At 35.2% G+C, this 23,659-nt stretch overlaps 1 protein-coding gene across 2 annotated transcripts in view; it reads left to right on the plus strand.

Annotated features, from left to right (window-relative positions):
• SHOC2 (SHOC2 leucine rich repeat scaffold protein) overlaps window positions 1-23,659 on the plus strand; it is a 72,985-nt gene that overhangs the window by 42,931 nt on the left and 6,395 nt on the right. For both annotated transcript variants that reach the window (XM_063307145.1, XM_063307144.1), the window contains exons 3-8: window positions 3,527-3,664; window positions 13,753-13,883; window positions 19,384-19,572; window positions 20,325-20,447; window positions 21,933-22,070; window positions 22,864-22,981. In XM_063307145.1, the coding sequence (XP_063163215.1) occupies window positions 3,527-3,664; window positions 13,753-13,883; window positions 19,384-19,572; window positions 20,325-20,447; window positions 21,933-22,070; window positions 22,864-22,981 (837 nt within the window). The remainder of the gene's footprint in view (window positions 1-3,526; window positions 3,665-13,752; window positions 13,884-19,383; window positions 19,573-20,324; window positions 20,448-21,932; window positions 22,071-22,863; window positions 22,982-23,659) is intronic.

Below are 23,659 nucleotides of genomic sequence, written 5' to 3' on the forward strand. Positions count from 1 at the left end.
ATCACCACCCATCTCCCCCACTGATCCATTATATTATTTAGTACTTAACCTGTAATATGTCTAGACGTACTCAAAAGGTTCTGAGCTTGCATAAGTTTCTCTGTTTTAGTAACATAATTCAAAATTTAAAGATGTACAACAAAATAATCTGATTTTGTATGCTTGAATTACTAAATTCAGGTTAGCTTGTGGAAGGGACAACAAAAGCTGAAATGCTCATTAGCCTATAAATTTCCCAAACAAAGATAAGGGTGTTGCTTTGTGTTTGTTTTCCAATATGCTCAGGGGAATTACATTTCAGTTCAGGCTCAAGTGTTCCACTGATGTATGTGCTGCCTCCTGAGGTTTTCAGCACAGACAAGACAGCATAATTGTAGGAATAATAAAGTGTTACTGGCCTTTGCTCTGTATAACCAGGAACAGCAAGCTGGTATACAGGGCTGGTACTTGATAAATTGGAGGTGAAGAACGTTGTCTTAAAAGCTTTGGGACTATAACAGTACTTCTACTAGTTTCTAAGCCTGGTATGTAATATGGAAAATTCACTTCTGTTTTCCCAGGGAAGATGGAGAGAGGAATATTTCATATCACTAAGCTTTAGCATAGGCAAAAACAGTTTAAAAGACCCATGACTTGTGCTTCCTTCAGATGTTTAGTGTGACATTTTATACTTAACCATTCTTTGGCATGCGATGAGGACATGGGAGACAGTCATTGATGGTTTCAAGTTAGGATGACATGATAGACGTGATACTGGTGATTTCTGAGATGACTTGTACTCTGCTTTAGTATATATGCTTTCTCATTAACTTTCTCAGTGTAGACCATGCTATCTACAAGTAGTCCTCATTTAACAACCACAGTTGGGACTGGCAACTCAGTCACTAGGCGACATGGTTGCTAAGTGGAAAATCACATGACCACAGCTGTACTTACAATTTTGCTTCAGTTTTCCTTTGCTTTACAGCGTCAGAAGGATATGACCCCAAACAGCCAGGTGAGCCCAACAACAGGGAAGGTTTCTGGAACTTGACTCATGAGGAGGTCAGGTAAAAGGGCAAATCTTATAGCCTTTTCGCCTCACTCCACTCCCGCTGCTTACCGTAGCACTGGGATAATTAGCAAGAAGGGAATTAATGTTTGTATTTACATTCATTGGAGAGGAAGGGATTACAAGAGAGTAAGGAGGTGCACAATGGGGAATACACATCAAAAGGAATGCTGGCACTGGTTGTTCGCCAAGTGCACTCCCAGCTCCTAGCCCCAAGCTGCTTAAGAGACAAACAAAAGCCAAAGGTGTGAAACTGATTAAGGTCTTGTCAGTTACAGGCAGCAGCTGCCAGCTGGCTAATTAAGGTCACAGAGCTGAGCTTGTTAACTTTGGTTACCAGTTTTTAGGGACACACTGTGCTGTGGAGAAAAGCAGCTCAGGAAGAGATAGCTTGTTTAGGCAATCTCTCTGCTCTGCAAGGGGGAAGGAAGAAAAAAATGGATCAGACACAAGACAACATATATTAACTTACTGTAGTGGCAAACATGTGACTGGGAAAGAGGCGCTGCAAAGGTTGTAAATGCAGGCATTGATTGCAAAACTACTTTTTCATCACCATTGTTACTTTGAATGGTTGCTGCCTGAAGCAGTCGCTTAAGTGAGGTCTACTTGTATTTTCAATTATGGCTGAAATCCAGTCATTTAGGTGATTTGAATTCAGATAATAATAAAAGCAATGTCATGATATGTACAGAAGTTGCACGTTGTCTTTCTCTTCTTTACCATTAAATATGATAAAGTTTTATTATCTTTTCATATCAGACTCCCCATGCACCGAAATATACACCTGATGCATTTCTCCAAGTAATCCTATAATTGAAAATAGAATGGGTAGCAATCACATAGAAAACTTTCTCAAAGATGGTGGTCTCTGTATAGAATATCCTTTTTTAGGAGTTTCACATTGAACAATCCTTGGTATAATTCCAGTGCTTGAAAGAATTCTATTTATTTTCAAAGCTTTAATATATGCCTATGGGCACATTTTGGATTTTAAGAGTGTCACGTGAGTACTCTTATCAGTTGGCTGATGACCTTGCTCATTAACCAAATGGCTATCTTAGTGGGTTTGGCTGATACCAAAACAACTTACAGAAGGATGATTTCATGAGGATAAAAGAATAGCAACTTGCCAAGAATCTAAATACACACCCAAGATTCATTTTGAGCTCAAAAACATAAAATCATTCTTTCAGATCCAAAAATTTTCTATTCCAATACTCATTTCACTGAAGGCAAACCAATGAGTTTTAGAGAAAATTATTGTAGGCATGAAACTGAGTGCAAGGTAGAAATGGGCTCCTGCTTCCCATATAACATATATTTGTTTCTGTAATGCACAACAAACTAAGTTTGTTTGAAGGCCAATTCATGTAACTATGTTAAAAGGAACGGACAAGTCAAAATGCTGATTTGTATTGCATCATATATTAGCAGACTTTCAAACTCACCAGAAAAACACAACTTTCCCCCCATGCAAAACTCTGATAACACAATAACACCTAATAGGCTTGTACAAAAAGTGCACCAACAACCATTTATGGGCCCTGGCAAAAAGCACACTCATTTTCTTCACACTCCTTCTGTTGACCCATATCATTTTCTTTTTCTTGGACAGTTTAATGCTTATCTTTTTTAAGAATACTTTTTGGGACCATCTGAATTGTTCAAGCATTCCTAGAAATGAAAGGAGTACTGGAAGCTGCTTCTGCTTTTTCAACATGCTGTTTTCTTAGTTGTTTTTTTTAAAACCTAAAATGATAAAAATAACAATAAAAAACAATAAAACCTAAAATAAATAAGGCAGGTACCTTTTGGTATTGGCTAGATCATTAATATGAATTACCTTTTTAAAAAAAATTGTACATTGAAAAGTTGAATATAAGTTGCACAAATGGCATTCTTTCTCTAAGCCAGTATTTCCATTTACTACAATTAATTTTATAGAAATGTTAATTTCATTTACTTGTATATAGCTTCCTCATTATTACAAGAATTTATAAAAATATGGAGATGCCAGTTCGAATTCCAGGACACAACAGCATCTTTTTTCCTACAAATTTTCTCCAAAGTACAGAGTTTTAAAACTCAGTTGAAGTATTTGGGTTCAAACAACAATACCTTGGACTGAATTTTTTAAAAATAAATTATACTAGTGTATGTCTAATGAAAAATGAGCTAAACAAAGCATACAATATTAAAAGCAATCAATAACAATTCATTCAAATTTAAGAATGTTAAAAAGTGGCATTAACGTGTTTGTCTTTATAGCTTTTGTGTTTTCTTAAATCTTAGCATTAATCCCTTGTAATCCATCAGATGAAATGACAGCATTAAACTTATTTATTTATTTATTTATTATGCCAATAAAGGTTTGATTGATTAAAATTATTTATTTATTTAAATACCAAAATACTTTTATCCTGTTTTACTACAAAATCGCAAACCATGTGACAATACTTTGTACATTGTCAGGTGAGTTGTGTAACCTCATAACGCTGGATGTAGCCCACAATCAGCTTGAACATCTTCCAAAGGAGATTGGAAATTGCACACAGATCACCAAACTTGATCTACAGCACAATGAACTTTTGGACCTTCCAGACACTATAGGTAAGTAAAAATGTGGTTAATTCTTTATTGGTTTGTTTGTTTGTTTGATTTCTATAGCTTCCTATCTCAGCAAGTGACTCTGGGGGGCTTACAACAATAAAACCATAAAACAATTAAAACAATTATAATTAAAACAATTAAAATACAAAATAAATACAAGATAAACATACATGGCTGCCAAGTGAGCAGTGTATGGATGTTAATACAGCCAAGAGACAGGACCATCCACGCGCTTATTAGATTTATATCTTACCTGTATCTTCACAACTCAAGGCATAATTCTCCCTCTCCCTATTTTCCCAACAGTAACAACCTTGCAAGGTGGGTTGGACTGAGAGAGTGACTGATACAAAGTCACACAGTAGATTTCCATGCCTTGTGGGAGGACTAGAACTCACTGATGCCTAGTTTGTAGTCCAGTATCTTAACCACAACACCAGACTGGCTTTTTTCTAGGTTTAAATTTTGTGTAACAAAGTAACAATTCGTATATGCTTGTAACTATGAAAAAAAGCAATTAATTTTATTATAGGTGTCCTTACTCTTGATCACTCACAAGAAATTCATTTAAAATTTGGTTCTACAGTTGCTTATTGCAGACATGCATGATTTGCATTGTAAGGATCATATAAATTATTTTAGTGTTCATGTATGGAAAAACGTAGGAAAAACTATAAATTATATAATAATACATAGTGATTGCAAACTAGGATTGGAAAGTACTTTCAACTTCAATCCCCAAGATCTGGCTTTTTTCTGAATTTAAAATATTTTCATTTCATATTCACATGAGTTGGGTGTTTGTTTTTTGTTCTGAAGAAATAATCATATGCACATTTATATTCAGTGTTGTCAAATAGATGCATTTCCTGCCAACACTGGAGAATGGAGAACTACATCTCAATATTTTCAAAATGGTGAATACAAAAATAGTTACTGTTTCTGTTTGAACATTGGTCTGGAAATAGATGTTTTAGCAGCTGGCAAGGTATAGACAACTGTGATCTCAGAAGCCAGCAGGGTTAGCCTTAGTACTCAAAGAGAGCCCCTGGGAATTCCAGGTTTTGGCTGAAGCAGGACCTAGAAAAATCATCCCAGAAGAGGACAAAGGCAAAACAGTTCCCTTACACATCAAGAAAACTATATTGCTCAGTCATCAAAGAGTTGAGCTTGACTCAAAGTTATATTTACCTTGAAAACAGGGTTTAATTAAGGCTATACTAAATACAAATGGAATATTTTCCCCCAATTTCTGGTGATCTTAGGTCTTTTCACCCGTTGATACTTATTTCATTCTAATTAGAATTTAAATATAACATTATTCAAGCCATTTATAGCAATTGTACATTTTTTTCATTGTTATTTCAAGAAATGTGTATCAGTTTTTGAACCCAACTGGATAAGTTACTTTTGATAAGAGTTGGTTTTAAGTCCTATAGGCAGTGGTTTGGTTTTAAATTTTAAATTTTTGTTTTCTCCCCAGATAACTTTCTTAACAAGTGTTGCTTTTATAAGAAAAGGAAGGAACTTCCCTTCACATAGAAGGGAACTTCTTTGCAGAAGCTCGTAATAGCTTTGTTTGCTTTGCTTTTCAGCATAGCAAGCTGAAGCCCTAGTACACTTAAGAAATTTAGAGATGAAATGTATTTTTTGCTTTTGTTAGTTTTATTTCAGTAACACCAAGAACGTAATTGTAATACTGGGTGTGGGAAGGGCAAATCCACAAGTTTAATCCAAGTCTATAAAATAAGTGATTAATTGAAATGCTCTTTCCTCTGTAATAGCCTTCTAAAACGTTGTATGTTGTAAGTCAAATCTTGGGGATAAACTTAAACAACATATAAAGGAATGACTAACATCCAGATACAGATACAGATAAGGTGAATAAGCTAAGTTTTCTTCCTCCCTGCCTCCACTCCCCAAAAGGCCAGCTTATACTAACTTTTAAAATCACATGAGTGATGACACTTGCTAGTTTGTCCAGATAACTGGAGAGATAGTTATTTTCTGGGTATAACTACCCCCAAATGTTTAAGCAACCAACCAGAAAACAAAACCCCATTTTGCATGCTTCCATAGAAACCTCATTAATGTTTGACATATTAGATTTATTGTAATTAATAAGGTAGCCAGAAAAAAATGCTATGTTTTTTACATTTTAATCCAAGAAATATAAACTGAAGAAATCAGGTTTTTCCATGACATGTTTCAAAAATGTAATTTGTACCATATCAAAGGATTTTCCTCATCTAACTGAGAGGTGGAATCTTAAACTTTACAGAGCCTTGTGGTAGCTGCTTTTCATTGGGGACCAGAAACATCAAAAGTTGAAGCTGCAGGATATAAGTACTGTTCTTGAGAGGCCTGGGCCTTTGTTTCACATGCTGCATCCTCTCTGCCTGAGTGTCTTGTATCTTTTGGGAGGCTTCTTGTACTGCTGTCTATCTGCAGGTGCTTCCTGTATCTGATTCAAGGATTCCCTATTTTCTCTGACAAAGCTGGGGAGTGGGGATGGGCAGTTTAGTCTCTAGCTTCGCCTTCACTTCCAAGAGGGCAATCAGAGAAGAAAACAAATATGGTACATTTCCTGCAGGTCATAACAGCATTTCTTCTGTCTCCATATTCCTCTGATGACCGGACACAATAAAATAAATGCCCCCTCTGCCAAACTTCCCTGGCAAATTCCTGTTTTCCCTCCCTGTTCTCTTGCTTAGTGAGCTCATTTCTCCAGAAGCTACCTCAGCTAGGTCAGTAGCAAGCAGAACTCCAATCACAGGCAGTGGGCAATCCTCAGGACACAGGGAACAGCAGCAGCAATCAAACAGTTGTCTTTCTTCCCAGTTGGCTCTCCCTACTTCTTCTGCCTCTTCCCTCTCTTTAGCTGAATTCTGCCAAATTCCTGTTTGCTCACTTGGGCAGATCAGATGAAGTATATCTAATTTTTACATGACAATTTAAGGTTGTGAAATCCTTTTTAGATTGTTGGTTTACATGTCTCTTGAATTTTTATATTTTTAAATTTGTGAGCTGCCTTCATCGTTAATTTGAAATGGAAAGGCTGGATAAAAGTCTGTTAATTTTAGTAAACTGATCTGAACCAGCAGAATGCAAGATGTCATCACTTGAATGTCATTTGATTTTTGATAAAAAGTTTTCCTCTAGTCATATTACACAGTATTTGTAATTGTAGTTGGCAAATTCTGTAGAGGATTTGTTATATGTGTGCTAACTAGCATTATACTGTTTACCACAAAGAATAGGATAAAAACTTTTTCCCCTCCTTGTGACACCATGTTCAAAAACTAAGCAGGAATACCTATTCTTATTTAATTTCATTCAAAAATAATCTTAAATACTTGATTTTGTTCTGTACATGACTTTTTAAAACTGTTTTATGAATTTTTGTTGGACAGTCCAAGCCTTCTGCCAAGTACTAAGAATGATATGCATTGCCAGAGCTGAATCAGTATTCTAATCACAAACATAGGATCAGCTCGTATCAGTTGTCTAGAATATGGTAAGATAGACATATCTATACAGGGTATACTTTTTTGGCATATTTCTAAGATGCTAAGGCAGATGCTACTTTTAAAACGCAATGTCCTAGGTTTTAACTTTGTAGTTTCTTTGTGTCTTTCCACCAATGGTGGTTTTGTGCAAGAATTTCTGAGAAGAAAGGAAGGAGGGTTCAGAAATGGTTGGCTTAATTTGTAAGGAACTGATAAGATACTAGATGGTGTGAGTATAATAACAACAGTAGGATTAGATTAATCTAGTTTAGGTTGTTTGTTCATTTCTAGTAGTGGCTGACAACTATTCTTTGAAACTCATCTTTAGAACATGAAGAATATATCTGTTTTCAATTCTTCTTGCCCTGTATCTAGTAATTACGGGGTTTGCTTTTACAGTTCTGGAATCTATTGAGTTGCTGTGTCTGACAGATCCTTTTTTGAACCCGATCTGTGCCAGAATCCGCAAAACCGTATTCTTTTATTTTTAAATGCTAGATAATATTGAACCAGTTATATATTATGTAAGCTAGCTATCTAACACTTTAGTTGCATTTTGATTTAATTATAAGCATGCTATGACCTTGTTTTTGAATTCCTTAGGGTATTGGAATATTTAATAAGATGTGACAAAGGTGGTAGGGATGAACAGTATTTTGTATAATTTTTATTAGAGATTTTTACATAGGTAAAAGATAAATGAAAATATATAAAGAAAAATTAAGAAAAATAAAAAAATAAAAAGTGCAGCAAACAGTACAGATAGGAGAAGAAAAAAAAAAGATATATAAAGAAGCAACTTCCAATCTTCTTTACAGCAGTTACAAACAAACTTATTATTTCTCTTCCCTCTTTAAGATTACATTACATGGTTCCCTTCTTCACATATTCAACCCCTTTAATCAGCAAAGCCATAAATCACCATTTTTTTTTCATTTTAGCAAAAAGTGCATAAGAGGTTTCCGGTCTTTTATGAAAGTACTTGCTGTTTTATCCTTGATCAAACAGGTTAATTTTTGCCTTTTTCTGCAAATTCTGCCATCTTCCCAATCCACTCTTCCATTGTGGGTATTTCAGTGTTTTTCCATCTTGGTGCATATATTAGTCTTGTACAGTAGTTGCCATATACAAAACCAATCTTCCATAAGTCTTTTATAATTGGCTATCCATAGGTCCTAATAAAAAAGTTCTGGTCTCATCTGAACATTAATCTTTAACATTCTTTGTATCATCATGTGTATTTGTGCCCTCCCTTCCCCCTACTTTTTTGCAAGTCCACCATGCATGGTAAAACATCCTTTCATGTTTTTCACATTTCCAGCATTGATTAGAAGTACCTTTATACATCTTATACATCTTTATACATCTTAGATAACTTCATTGGTATAATCATATACCAATGGTATATCATCTTATAAAAGTTCTCTCTTAAATTGTAACACAATGTGAACTTCAGTCCTTTTAGCCACATTTTCTCCACTTGGTCCATCTGTATATTATAACCAAAATTCTTAGCCCATTTTATCATGCACTTTTTAATGTTCGTCTTCATTTCAAATCTCAACAGAAGTTTATACATTTTATTAATTGCATATTCATCATTTGTACATAATCTGATTTCAAATTCCATCTTGTGTTGTTCAATTCCAGTTACCTTTTTATCCATATTAAACCTTTGTCTTAATTATGCGTATGAAAACCATTGGAAACTATATCCCTCTGCAGCCAGTTGTTCTCTTGACTTCATCTTAAGTTCTCCATGTCAGATTTTTAGAAATCCAAAACATATCAGTTCTTTGATTGGGCTGTTGTTTGCTGCTTGGTTGATTGCCTTGTTAATAGTTCCTTGATTAGGGTGTATTGTGTTGTTTGATGGTTCATCTGGTGTTAATCCTAGTGCTGATTTTTGCATATCTGGGTCTCTCAAGGAGAGAACAACACCCCTACCAACACAAGCAGGGCAAGCCACAGTATATAAACTGAGAGTAAGGCCCACTCCCTCTTCGCGCTGAAGATGTTGCCTAGTCTGGCAATGAAATGTCTGCAAGAAAACAAGGCTCAGAGAGCACCAAGGAATCCACAGTTCAACCCTGAGCTACAAATATTCGCTTTGATTGATATTCTTTTTTCTTATGCAATACTCTAATAGGTATTTCATTGAGCAGAATTACTTCTGAATTATTAATCCTTAATTTAGTGTTGAAATGTTGTAGAACTTGGTTTCTTGTCTTCTTCCTGACAAAATGCACAAGTATGTCTCTTGGTACTTTTTTAAACTTTGCATATCTAATATTCTGTATACCTCATCCACTTTTGCATCCATATCTTCATCCCATTCCAAAAACTTTATTAAAGATTCAACAACCCTCTCCCTAATATATTTACCAGGTTCCTCTGGAACTGCTCTCAATCTCCAGAAAAATTATTTCTCTCTTAATTCCAGTAGTGCCACATTATCTAGATCTTTTTCCATCTGCTCTGCTGCTTGGAAGATCTCTGTAACTGTTAAAGTTTTTGTAATTCAAACATGTCTTTAAAGCGGTTTATTATTTCTATCTTGTTTTCCAAAATTTCTATTTTTAAAAAAAATTGTTTAACTCTTCACTCATTTGTATTACAGAGTCTTCAGATTTTGTATTCGTCTTTTCTTCCATATTTGCAAATCTTTCATCCATTCTCCCTTCAAGTGTAGCCAGATCTCTTTTAACAAATTTAGTCACTGATGCCATCACTGATATTGTAACATTCTTACCCAATTCTTCAAACATCCTTTGTAGTATCTGTGGCATAATCCCTTGTTCTGTTATTTGCTCTCTTAATGATTGACTCCTGCCTTCTGTGGTTTTCACTGCTTTCTTAGTTGTAGCCATTCTCTTTTTAAATTTATAATCCAGAAAGGAGAAGTAAAAAATAAAGGAGAGGGTTTTTTTTTTCTTTCTTTCTCCATATTCTTAATTCTTTGTCCCCATTTGGCACTCCATCATTCTACAGTCACATGATCTTTCACAACTTTCCCTTATCTCTGTTTAATAAAACCAACTGATTGCCTCTCTTAGCAAATTTAAACAGTCCTCATTTCGACGGAGGTATGTATTATTTATTGAATTAATTCAAAAGTACGTTAAAATAAACAATATTCCAAATTCAGCTGTCCCCTTAATCCATTTTAAACTTTTGTAGTTCAGACTTTTGGCAAGCTTTGTGCTTTTAATTGTTTTTCAATCATTATAGTTATTTCTTTACTTTTTACTTTCATCTTGCCCCAGGTCAAAGGAATACTCACCAGGTGCTCTGCTGCTTGGAAGATCTCTGTAACTGTTAAAGTTTTTGTAATTCAAACGTGTCTTTAAAGCAGGCTCCACATGAGGCTATGAGCTTCATATTTTGCCCACTGTACCTGGGACTCTACTTGTGAGTCCCCTGCAGATTCTCTCCAGATCCTGTGGGTTTCCTTGCAAGGAGCTGCCTTCTGAAGCACAAATGGGCGATCTCCTGGCTTCTCCTAGTCTGGAGAAGCTCTGCTGGGCCAGGCTCGCTGCCTGGCCACCAATTTACACCTCAACATCGTCTCCGCTATTTGGAGACAGGTTAGTCTGACATTTTGTCCACCTGGAAGTCTGGGATGAACAGTGTTTTGAATTCAGAATATTCTGAATATAGAATGGCTATTTTGTGTAGTCTGCACTGAGTGCAAAGCATCTGGTGTGCTGGAATTTTGTTCCAAGCCTTTTGTTGTATGTTGTTTCAAGCCTTCCTTCCTGAATACAACTCACTTGAAACACTCCAAAATTTTTTTTTTGGTTCCATTTTCCACATAGCCCTAAATGATAGATGAATTATAGATGGTAAAATTACGGTTGTGGCATACTGTTTGGACATGTATTCTTCAGCTTGAACCTTTAAAAAAAAATTCCTAAATCATCATTCATATCAACACATTCTTTTACTAAACAAGACATAAGGATACTTTTATGAATTGTTAAAAAATAGTGAATACTTAAAATCTATTTGCTTTTTATCAGAAAGGATATACCAAACTAAGGCCAGTAGATTTTAAGCTTGAGATGTCTGTTTAACTTGTAACCTGAAGCCACTGGAGCCCGGTGCATAGAATTAAATAATTTAGTCCAGAAATTCTTTAGAGTACCATAGCTAAACAATTCTTTTAGCCTTTCCACACAGATATCCCCTGCTAGTTTCCCCAAATGAATCTTTCTTAATTTTACTAATATAACTTAGATTGGATATTGTGATATTTTGTTGCTGCTGTTTCTTGAGCCATTAATCCACAATACCTTCTTGATTTCCTGAAAATCGTGCAGAGATTGCCAGTAGATTCAGATCTAGTTTTTGCCATCCCTGGATTAAGTAGTAATTTTTTCCTGAACCTCTTTAATATTTTTAACACATCTCTTAACCATTCTTTCTGCTGCAAATTAAAGGTTGGTTCTACTGCTGATATCTTTAGCGGTCACTGCTGTTTATTGTTCTTATCATTTCTGCCATCTGTTTGCCACACTGAATACTAGCAAGCGAGCAGGTACTGACAGCACCTGCTACTCTTTCTTGTGCTATTTGCTTGTTTGCAGATATGGAGATGGTAGTAGTAAAAAGGAAAAAAGGCAGGTCCAAGTGGCCAGAAATAGAATTGTAATCTTTGTTATTATATCAGAATAAAAGTTTATATATGAGTTTCTTGTCTGGAAAGTAAGCAAGGGGTTATCATTTCTTCTTCCCCCTCTAAGAATGTTTAAGTAAAAAAGATAATGCATGACAAAAGATCCCTTCATGTCAGAACAAATCCAGGCCAAGTATGAAAGATACATCTCTTAAACCACTGTGAGCAAAATCTTGCCTTGTCATCATTTTAATCTTAGTAACTGCTCTATTTCTGGATTACTAATGCTGTGCTAGGTAGCTAAACATAATTCACTTTGTATGAGCAATTCCTTGTCCTCAACAGCAGCTTAACCTGTTTTGTTTGTTATAACTATCCTGCCAACATCAGGATTTTCTGGTTCTCTCCCCCCACCCCCAACATAAATCCTAAACCAATACGGAGGATAGCTCACAGACATTTTGCCTTTTAAAGAATACGTTGAGTATTCTTTAAAAGAATAACTGACATATACTTTTTCCTTGTTTGTTCTGTTTATATCCACATTAACAACCAACCATAAAACTACAATTATTTAATAATTAAAAACTTACTGGAAGAGACCCCTTGTCTGCACTTCTACTTGCAGAGAGAGCAGGGGCCAAACACCTTCCTCAGCCTGGGAGTGATGCAGGAAAATACTTTCTGCAACATGCTGGGGTTTAGAAAGCAGTTGACAAGGGTTTGCATCTCTGTTCTAGCAACAAACATTTATAGTAAGAATGCTTAAGGTTCTGATTCTGAAAGTATCCATAACATGATAAGCAAGACTAGACTTGACAGATGGTTGCTGAGGCTGTAAAAGTAGATGTGGCTAGTGCTTGTGTTTGAAACACTATTTACAGTAATGTGAAGGATTGTTCTGGTTGTATATAAAGACATATAAGCAACATGTATTCTTTGCTGTATTTTAGGGGAAGATAAGACACTTCGCAGAGTTAGTGAAGTTATTTCTAATCTTCACAGATAGTATGTAGTAAACATAAGGCATTGAGAAGCGAATAGCATGAAAAATGATTCAGGTGCCCTCTCTTTTTCAATGTAGAAGTGTCATTTTGTGGTTAGAATTGTTATATTCAGATATAGCCATTTGCAGACACATTTTAAAGTTAGAGTTGTGCTATAAGCTGGCAGCCCTTATTTTTTTCCCTACTTTTAGCTGTGCTTCCAGAATTTACAATGTTTTAGGCAGAATATCTAAATAAGCAGTTAAAAACAGTTTTTAAATTGATCGGTATCTGGAGTTTTTATTTTCTGAGTCATATGAGTGAAACTAAGGTTTTGCTGGATGGATAGTTTACTCTGACAGTATTGACCCAGTACTCATTATTGCACGATATAATATGCATACATTTAGAACTAAGTTTCATGTGTATGCAGAAAACATCAGGAGATGGCAGAACTTTCATTAATTGGCTTTTGGCATGAAGCTCACTTGCAAAGTTTTTTGCCTCACTGCTTTTGAAAGCTATTAATGTCACCCCTCCTCCCATAGAGAAATACTTATCCTTCTGATCTAAAAATGTGTAAATTGCTCTAAAGTACTGTGGTGATGACAGCCAGTAATGATTAAAAAGAAACAAAACACTTAGATTTATGCTTTTAAAGAATTGCTGGGAAGCCAGAAATGAAAGCAAAGCGCAGTGGTGGAGAATGATCTTGACTAATGGGACATTGTTGAAATACTGATTAATTTATTAGAGTTGTATATTTGTATGTTGGAAATCCTTTGAAACTATACTATTGCTCAAAGTATTCATATATTTTGGTGAAAAGGGTATACCTCTTCTAATAAATAAAAAGAGAAAGAGGGATTCATCCTGTCCCAAGAATAAATCCTAGTGGGAGTTTCTAAACACAACACAATTCTTTTAATTCAGATACCTAAACCAAGTTTCTTAACCATTTTGTTTTGTTTTTAGGAAATTTATCTACTTTGAAAAGCCTTGGTCTAAGGTATAACCGTCTCTCAGCAATACCCAGGACTCTAGCACAGTGCAGTAAACTTGATGAGTTGAATTTGGAAAATAACATTATTTCTACTTTGCCAGAGGTAAGATTGATTGATTGATTGATTGATTGATCGTTTGTTTGTTTGTTTATTAATTAAATTTCTATCACCGCCCAACTCACCCAAAATGGACTTGAGATGAAGTAGGAGTCCCTGTAATAAAAGTAAATCTTTCTGTTTGAATAAGGTGAAATAAGAAAAGCTACTTTATCAAGGATGGTGTAAATGTTAAGATACTAAACAAAAGCCTTGACAGAATTTGCTTATTTATTTTATTAAATTTATAAGCCACCTTTTTCTATTGTGGCTTCATTATGTTAGTCTAAACTTGAAAAGTAAAGAGGTTTATGATTTATTTAGATTGCCAAAATGACACACTGAGTGATTGAGATCTAGAGTTATGAAAAGTTTCCAATTTAGTAGTTATTATACGTTAAAGAGTAAAGACCCCCATGAGTTGACCTTGACTTCATGCAGGTTTCTTGACAACGTACAAATACATTTAAAATATTTAAAAAGGCAGTGGTAAAAACTGATTAAAATAAACCAAGATAATATCAGCAAAAGTAAAACCAGTGGCAAGATTAAAAATAATGTAGCATGTAAATCAAAGTAAACTAGTAGCAAAACATTGTGAAAACTAAATGCCCTTTAAGTAGTTCTTAAAACCTATGTGACTACCAAGTGAGGAACACAGAAATTGAAATGGCTTCCTCTCTTGTAGCCTGCTGTATAAAATTAACGCCATGTCAGATAGAACTGGCAGAACTGTCTAGTTGCAAGCTTTCCATCTGGTAGGCTTATTTGGAATCGGGGATGGGGGGAGCACAACATGGCTGCCATAATAGACCCAAGTTTTATGAAGGGAAATTATTGACAATAAGGGGGGAGGGGGTCTGAGCCTCAGAGCACAAAACTACTATTTAAAGAAAGATACTGCACCAGGCTAGAAACCAGGAGGCTGTGAGCTCTAGTCCCACCTTAGGCATGAAAGCCGGATGGGTGACCTTGCACCAGTCACATTCTCTCAGCCCAACTCACCTCACAGGGTGGTTGTTGTGGGGAAAATAGGAGGAGGAAGGAGTATTTGGTATGTTCGCCGCCTTGAGTTATTTATATAAAAAAGATAATAATACAGGTGGGATAGAAAATAAATAGACAGATAGATAAATAAATAAATAAATAAATAAATAGTGATTGCAGGATTAATCATTTGCTTAGTTCATTAAAATATGCCAGAAAGTAGACCCTAAAATTAAATCTATAATTTTGAACCCACTGTTGTCATGCGCTGCCTACCACTGAGTGAAACACAGACACTGATTCAGGGAAGAGCAGGTTCAGGTTTATTTCAGCGTAGTGCTAGACGAGAAAAAAGCTGAGAGTGAAGGGAGCACGCCGGTGCGGGGTTTAAATAGCCCGCGCCGGTCAGCGCCCCCCCCACTTTGGGTTGCGTCATCCCCCCCTAGTCCTGCATGCTTCCGTGCCGGTAGGTGAAGGGTTGCAGGGCCCCTGCTGGTGCCCCGGGCTTCGCCCATAATCGGTTTCTTTCTCCGGCCGGTGATTGCTGTCAGCTGGGCGATCTCCGTTGAGCTTTGCTGACAGCTTCAGGTGTGCCTCGTGATCCGCCCTGTCTTTGTCTTTCCTTCTTCCTCTTTTGTGTCCTGATGGCTGGGTCATCCGGCCGGGGTCATTCCCTTCTCCTCGGGGTCTGTGTCTGTTGTTGTGCGTGCTTTGCTTATCTTAAATCCCTTCCTCTGCTTCCTAGGTATTGTCATGTGTGCCGTTGTGCTGATGCCTTCAGCTCAACGGTACTCATGACAACTGTTCTCTCTTCTTTTCAGGGTCACTTTCCTCAAGATCCCTCTGTCACACTCCCAGCATGTTACTCATTTATATTTTTCAACACTCTTCCCAATTAACTTTTTCCCTTTCCTCCAACATATGTACAGAGCTATTCTGTCTGCTATTTTCTTATCCAGAGTGACTTGTTCAACAGCCTCCCTCCCTCTCTAGTCCCCTCTACATCTTAGCTCCAGTCACCCCAATTCTCTAGATCATCCCCAGCTCTCCCTCTCCCCAGTTGTTACTCCTTAGCCTTTCTTGTTACCAAGCAGTGATAGAGCTAGTCCTCATTTAGCAACTATCTTGTTTAGCGACTGTTTGCAGTTACGACGGTGATGAAAAAGTAACTTTATGACCAATCCTTGTATTTACAACCTTCTCAGGTCTGTAAAGCGAAGGAGAGGTGAAGTAAGGTCATGAACACAGTCAGTTTCACTTAATGACTGCTTCACTTAATGACCAAGTTGCCAGTCTCAATTGTGGTCACTAAACTAAGACCTGTAATGGAGCCAGATATTATCATTTGCCAGTACATCACTTAAAAGCACTTCTGCCTCTCCCATATTAAATTTTAAAATAAAAATACATAGATCAAAATAAATAGAGATAAAAAAAGAATTCACTATGATACTTTGCAAATGCATTAGGAGGTGTCCCTGGGTGTGCTGATGACCCTAGATATAACTGTCCATTTCGTAGTTACAAACTTATATTAGTAGAGCAATATAAGAAGGGTGTGAAAACATTTAGTCGTGATTCTTTGGGTGGAACTTGTAATTGTTCAGTTTATGGGTGTTCTTAATTGCATAGAATAAAAAAGTACAGAATTCATTTACATTCCATTTCTACAAAAACAATATAGGGGAAGAAATACTATGTGATAATTGATTGTAAAGTTACTTATACATTTGTATAACACAAATATATTTGTATGAATATTTCAGTTTAATGTGATATATATAATGTTGATATGAATCATTGGAATTGGCTTTGAATAAAAAAATGAAATAAGAGGACACTGAAATCTGTCAAATGTCATATAAATGATTAATATTAAAACTGATTGAATAAATATTGCTTGAAGACTTTGCTAATGGAAGAAAGTTGCATAATAGTTAATCTCCCCTCCCAAGAACATTACGGAAGTTACTTAACTGTAATTAAACATACAAACAAGACTGACTGGAAAGCAGATTGCTTTATAAAAGGGCTCCCAATCTAAAACACCCTTAACAAATAGAATTTTGCATTTTTAAGTGCTGGTCTGTGTATAATTTGTAACTGTTGCTGAAAAGAACCACTTACTTGTTAGCGTAGTGGTGTAATCCATTAAAGTATATCTCTTTGGCTACAGAAGAAGGAAAATGCATTTGTAAAGAAAGCTGTAGAATTGCAAAATGCACCAAGTTTTTGATGATGAAATGCCTGCCAAGTAAACATATCTTAAAATATTAGCTTGGAAGAGGTAGTTGTCCAACTCTATTAATAAATTGTGTGTATTGGGATTCTTTTAAAAAGAATACATTCAACTTTTAATTCTTAAAAGTACTGGTGGATTTGAAAAGACATATAATGAATGTATTATGATAGCCTTGAGCAAGTTTTGGGAAACACTTAAGATCCCTGGAAAAGTCAGCTATGCAAAGCCTTCATTGTAATTTTGGAATGAACAGCTGTATATCCTACTCTGCATTTAGAGTGAATAATATTTTCTCCTTAAAAAATTATATCATTAAATGATTAGCATTTCATATGCTTAATATCTTTGCATCCTTTAAAGTTATAAATTTTAAAATTGAAGCAAAGATAATACATTTTCCTTGGATAAAGGTATAAGTCACTCTCCCCAAACCTAGTGTGCTCAGACATGTTTGAATTGGAACAACCAGAATTCCCAGCCATTGTGGTGATTCAAAAGAGTTGCAAGTTTATCTATCTCCTGTTCCTTTATTATATGGGATGCTGTAGCTACTCCTTAAATTGCTTCTGGAAGACAACTTAATTTTTGTTTTATAAAATATTGTTTGGTACCTGTCCGCAAGTTGGTAAAATAAAACCTCTCAGAGATTGAGCAGTTTCTTTAAATACTTAAGAAATGGCTAGGATGTGGTATGAATTTGGCAGAAATGCAAACATCACAGCTATTAAAGGTACAGTATCACCAAAAACAGGAAACATCAGTATTAAAGACATTATCAACCAAAGGTATATGCCTTGAATTTTCAGTGTTTCAAAAGTATAATGAGTTAATTTAAATTCACAGAAGGAAAGCATTTCACATTATCTTCCTTGTATTGCCTGTGACTTTCATTTTTTTCCTTTAAAGCTTCAGGAGGCCTTTCTGAGCAATGTGAAGTGATCCTTGTGTGTGTATGTATGTGTGTGTGTTTAGAGAGCAAGAAGAAAATTCCCTTCAGTGAACTTTCTTAAGTCATGATCCAGACTGAATTGGGGCAGTTTGTGCCCCCCCCCCACCCATTCTGCCTTTCTGCATTTTTTAGAGGCCTAATTATCCTACAGAATTTTTTCACAAGACTGATGAGATTAGATATCGAAACATTCTTCCATGAACTTCATTACATTAATTTATTGAAAGATCCAGACTGTTTCTGATATTCTGGGCTTGCCTTAGGATAATGACTCTCCCTCCTCAGCAATCCTCAGCATGAAATCTTATACAGTTTTGGAGAATCCTCCAAGCTTCTGGAGCATATGTAGGAGGAGCAGGCATTAAGAATTGTGAACATGATAAAAAAGAGAATGTCTCTTCAAGATGCTGTCTGCTACTAGCAGTTTTTAAAGTCCTTGTATTTAAAAAGATAACCAGGTTGTTTCAGTCATGCCTGGGAAAGAGTAAGGAAGGAAGTTCATTAGTTGATCTATATAACTAACAGATTATTTGATGAATTATTGCAGCTCTATGAAGAACTGCAGTTTTTGATTGCAACAACTGTAGCTATAACTTTGAATGGAGAATGTATGTATCAGTCCAGTGAACTCAGAGCACAATTGTGATAACTGGTTGTCACAAAAAACTGGACAAGCTGAAAAGTGTTAACTTTCTTAAAATAAAGATGAGGTAATAAATAGGGAATATGAAAAATTTAGAAAGATTATCACTTCTTTTCGTTAACTGATATTTTTACATAGTGAAATATTATTTGTTATATAGTGAAATTGATGAGCTATTTCATGTTCCATGTTCTTGTTTCCCCAGGTTTATTTTGAGCCACTATTTTTCAGAAATACTGTATTAGTAATTTTCTAATTTAATGACTATTTTCTTTTAATGACAGCCATTAAACATACATGCCTCTGCACTTGCAAAAATACATATATAACTTCTATACAAGCAGAGGTTGCTTCTTCACATAAGTTTTGGGCACAATTCTGCATGCAGCCCATTGTGTCTGTACAGTATTCCCAGGACTGAATTAAACATGAAAGCCCCTGTTTATTTGAATATTTTATCTGTACTTTAATATTCTCTGCAGCTTTGGGTCAAACTACCAGTATAGAAGAGGAATGTGAAGTAAATGTTTGTAAAAACAAGTGAAAAAGAATCATGCATGTTGCCATAGTAAAGTTTTTGAACAGACCATAACAGACTGCATGTAAGAGAAAATATCTATTCAAATACAAGGAGATTTAGAGTATATAAAGTATATAATTTGATTTGTTCACTTTGCTCTCACAGGGTCTCTTATCCAGTCTTGTGAATCTGACTAGTTTAACTCTGGCAAGGAACTGTTTTCAATCCTATCCCGTGGGTGGCCCTTCACAGTTCTCTACTATCTACGCGCTCAATATGGAGCATAACCGCATTAATAAAATTCCTTTTGGAATTTTTTCTAGAGCAAAAGTATTAAGCAAGCTGAACATGAAGGTGAGGCTTTGTTTCAGCAATATTAAATTTCTGGTGTAAAATAAAATGTTGTATGAAAGTGCAGTTACATAGAGTTGTGGCAGATATCATGGATACCTGATATTGTAGGATGAATTTCCCAGGATTAATTCTAAAGTGGTATAAACAGTGTAAAGGCTTTCTTCTGTTGTAAGTTGAGTGATGAACGATGTTGAAATTAGGGTGCTGCAAACATAGATAACTATCTTCCATAAACATGCAGTGCTTAGACCACACCTTTGGAAGACTTGTATTGGTTAAAACTAAAAAAAAAACCCTTATACTTAAATTAAACATTAAAGTGCTGCTGTGATTTTTTTTATAGTTTGAAATCCAGCTAAACTCTGTTGCAGCACATATTTCACTTGAATTGTTGATAGCTTAAAATAGAAAAGCTAACCTAGCCAACTATTTTAATTGTTGCAGTTATATAGATGATAAATCTTCAAGTATACCAAACTGGTTCTTTCTTAGAATCAGCAGGACATCCAAAAACATGGATGCTAGTCACAGCCTTTTTTTTTTTTTTTAAGATATAGAATATATTGTGTCCTTGGCTAAATTGTATTATAAGTGTTTCTTTAAAAAACAATGCCAAACCCTGTAATGATTATTTCTTTGTGAAAATGTAGTGAAATTTATGTTCTTTATGTGCTTAAATGAATGTTATTTCCAAGTTGTTATCCTTAATTTTTTTTTTAAAATCCCTAAATTTTATTTATGTTAAACTGCAGGACAATCAGCTGACGTCCCTTCCCCTGGATTTTGGGACATGGACCAGTATGGTGGAACTCAACTTAGCTACAAATCAACTCAACAAAATTCCTGAGGATGTATCCGGACTTGTTTCGCTTGAGGTGGTAGAAAGTGGAATGTAGAAAGGCCAGCTAAACAAATTCTTTTTTTTTAATAACTTTATTACATTTTAAAACAAAGAGATTAAATCTAACAGAAACTAATAAAGAGAAAGAGAACAGAAGTGCAGAAAAAAAAGAAAAAGAAGAGAACAGAAATAGAAAAAGAAATAACTCCCAACTTCCATTACAACAGATATAAGTAAAACATACATTAAACTCTTATTTTAAAGTTACAACATAACATCCGTTTTTTCTATTGTCAACTAATATTATTAATAATCAAATCTATATATCATAATTTCATTCTTTTCTGTTCCATGCAAAAAGTCCAAAAGGGGCTTCCAATTAGCCATAAAATTAATCAATGCTTTTCTCTAATCAAAGCTGTCAATTTTGCCATTTCTGCCAACTCCATCAACTTTACCATCCATTCTTCCATTGTAGGTAATATCAAGTCTTTCCACCTTTGAGCATATAAAAGTCTCACTGCAGTTATCATATATAAAAACAAAGTTCCATATGACTTTTCCAATCAGTCCCAAAAGAAATGTCTCTGGTTTCGATTGTATATTAATCTTTAAAATCTTAATATATGTATTTAAGTCCAGTTTTTTTTTACCTTTTTGACATGTCCACCAAAGGTGATAAAAAGTCCCTTCTTGTTGTTCACATTTACAACAAATATTTGAAGTCCCATTATACATTTTCGACAATCTTTCCGGTGATACATACCATTGATACATAATTTCATAAAAATTCTCTTTGAGGTTATAGCATAATTTAAATCTCTGCCCTTTCATCCACATGTTTTCTCATTGTTCCATTTGTATATTTTACCCAACATTTTTAACGCCTTTTCCATTCAACTCATAAAAGATACAGCAGTCCTTGTAACTGGCATATATACTTACCCTGTAGAAGCACTCACCTTCCTTTCTTTCTCACCTTCACACACCTCTGCCCTGCCCTGTGTTTTTGCCCCTCCCCACTCCTATAGGATAAAAGAATATATATATATATATATATCTTCACTACATGCAGAAAACCATTTAAATGCTTTTTAAACATTTCCTAGAAAAAAGTTGCTTTTATGTTCAGTATTTTGGTTTACTTTATATAATTAGTCTTTACTCAGCCTCATATTTAAACTGAAAATTAACTTACTTCATATGTGATTAAATTATTTGTGGAAAGCCAAATGAATTTCATTCTTATAAAATTAAAAATCTGTTCACAGGATGTAAAAATACAGCATTTTTCACAGATCTTTCAGTTTCCTGAAAAATGTTTTCTTCATTCTTGGTCAACTAAGAATATTTCTTTATTTATTTCACAAGTCATATTTGCTAGAGGCAATATGGCATTAAAAGTTTGACACTAAACAATCTCTAGCTCTTTTTATTTTGAAGAATACTTAGCTAATTCTACCATTACTTAGTGGATAACTGCCAGTTCATTAAATGTTCTATATTCATTTTATTGTAGGTTCTTATATTGTCAAATAACCTTCTAAGAAACCTCCCCCATGGCATTGGAAATTTGAGGAAACTGAGAGAATTGGATCTAGAGGAAAACAAGCTGGAATCTTTGCCAAATGAAATAGCATACCTTAGGGATCTGCAGGTAAAATAATTATAAAATACGGTATGTTTTATCCAATTCTAATTCTATGTAAATGCCTGATTGATTGATTGATTGATTGCCTTTGAGTCAGTCTTGACTCCTGGACAAGTTTTATAGCCTGGGGTCTTTAACCACTACACCAAACTGGATTTCATGTCTTTTTTTTTTTTAAGCCATGTATAAATTGGTTCAAGTTGCCATTTGGATGCTGAGCATTCTCTGTTGTGTTACGTGGGAATGCCTACCAAGATTTAAGGAAGAGAACTTAAGAAAGATGCTCAATTGCTTCCTGCTATAGAATGTATTCAGTGCATTTATAGGTGTAAAATCTTTATTTTAAAAAGTACTCAAAATGGCATAAAAATGTAGTTCCAGATTTTTCAGCCTTAAGAAAGGAGTCAAAGCCTTCCTCTTCAGTCAGGACTTTTAGCATGTTTTTCTAATTTCTGTTATTTTCATGTTTATTGCTTTTGTATACTTAGCTGCTGTGAATGCCCTATAGTTGGAAAGGTGAGGATTTATATTATCCATTGACAGTGGACAAAAATGAAAAAAAAATATTTTTTAATATTCATATGGACAGTGATGTTAACAGAACTTTTGACCGTTCTGGTTCCTATGACATTTTCAATTATATTTTGGAGAGATGCAGCACAAGTTCAGCCATGTTTTTTGACAGTTGGAGGAAAAGGCTGTTGTCCTAATAACATACATAAAGAGGCCTGCTTTTGTTTAGTTCCTTGGTGGAAGATGGTATTAACTTGGTGATTAAATTTATATATTCCTTAACCAGAGACTGATCCTAACAAATAATCAGTTGAGCACTCTTCCTAGAGGAATTGGTCACCTTATCAATCTGACGCATCTTGGACTGGGAGAAAACTTTCTTACACAGCTTCCTGAGGAAATTGGTAAGGTGTGATACATAAATTCATGGGGTAGTATTGTTAAGGTGCTTCTAAAACAGTGTTTCTCAACCTCAGCAACTTTAAGTTGTGTGGACTTCAACCCCAGAATTCCCCCGTCAGCACTGGGGAATGGCTGGGGAATTCTGAGCGTTGAAATCCACACAGCTTAAAGTTGCTGAGGTTGAGAAACACTGCTCTAATATACCAGTGAGATGTTCATGTATATGTCAGCATCTGACAATATTTGTTGTATTCCAGTTGTTTTTCACTTATAAGATTAATCTTGGGAATGTAGGAACCAAAAAGGTAGATTCCGCTGGAGTAGTTAAAAGTTCTACCATGACTGCCAAGCTGTTTCTTCACTCTGCATATGACTAGAACAATTTTGCCAAAAACTTGCAGTTTGAAGTAGCCTTCAGGAAAAAAAAGGCCACAGAATATTGCTGAAACTCTACCCTCATCATGGACCTTTGATCAGCAGAGAGTCCTTGGAAAGACTTTGAGTTTCCCACACAGAGTGGGAGACAGTCATTTATGATTCATTTAATACCAATCCTGACATTTATCACAGCATGATATAGTCATATTTCCCAAAATGCAGGCATGATGTTGTTTCATTGCAATGTTTTGAAAATATAAGTTGGAATTTGAAAGACTGTTTGAAAATTTTTGTCATCATGA

Source organism: Candoia aspera, chromosome 6, assembly GCF_035149785.1.
Source record: "Candoia aspera isolate rCanAsp1 chromosome 6, rCanAsp1.hap2, whole genome shotgun sequence".
Taxonomy (NCBI): Eukaryota; Metazoa; Chordata; class Lepidosauria; order Squamata; family Boidae; genus Candoia; species Candoia aspera.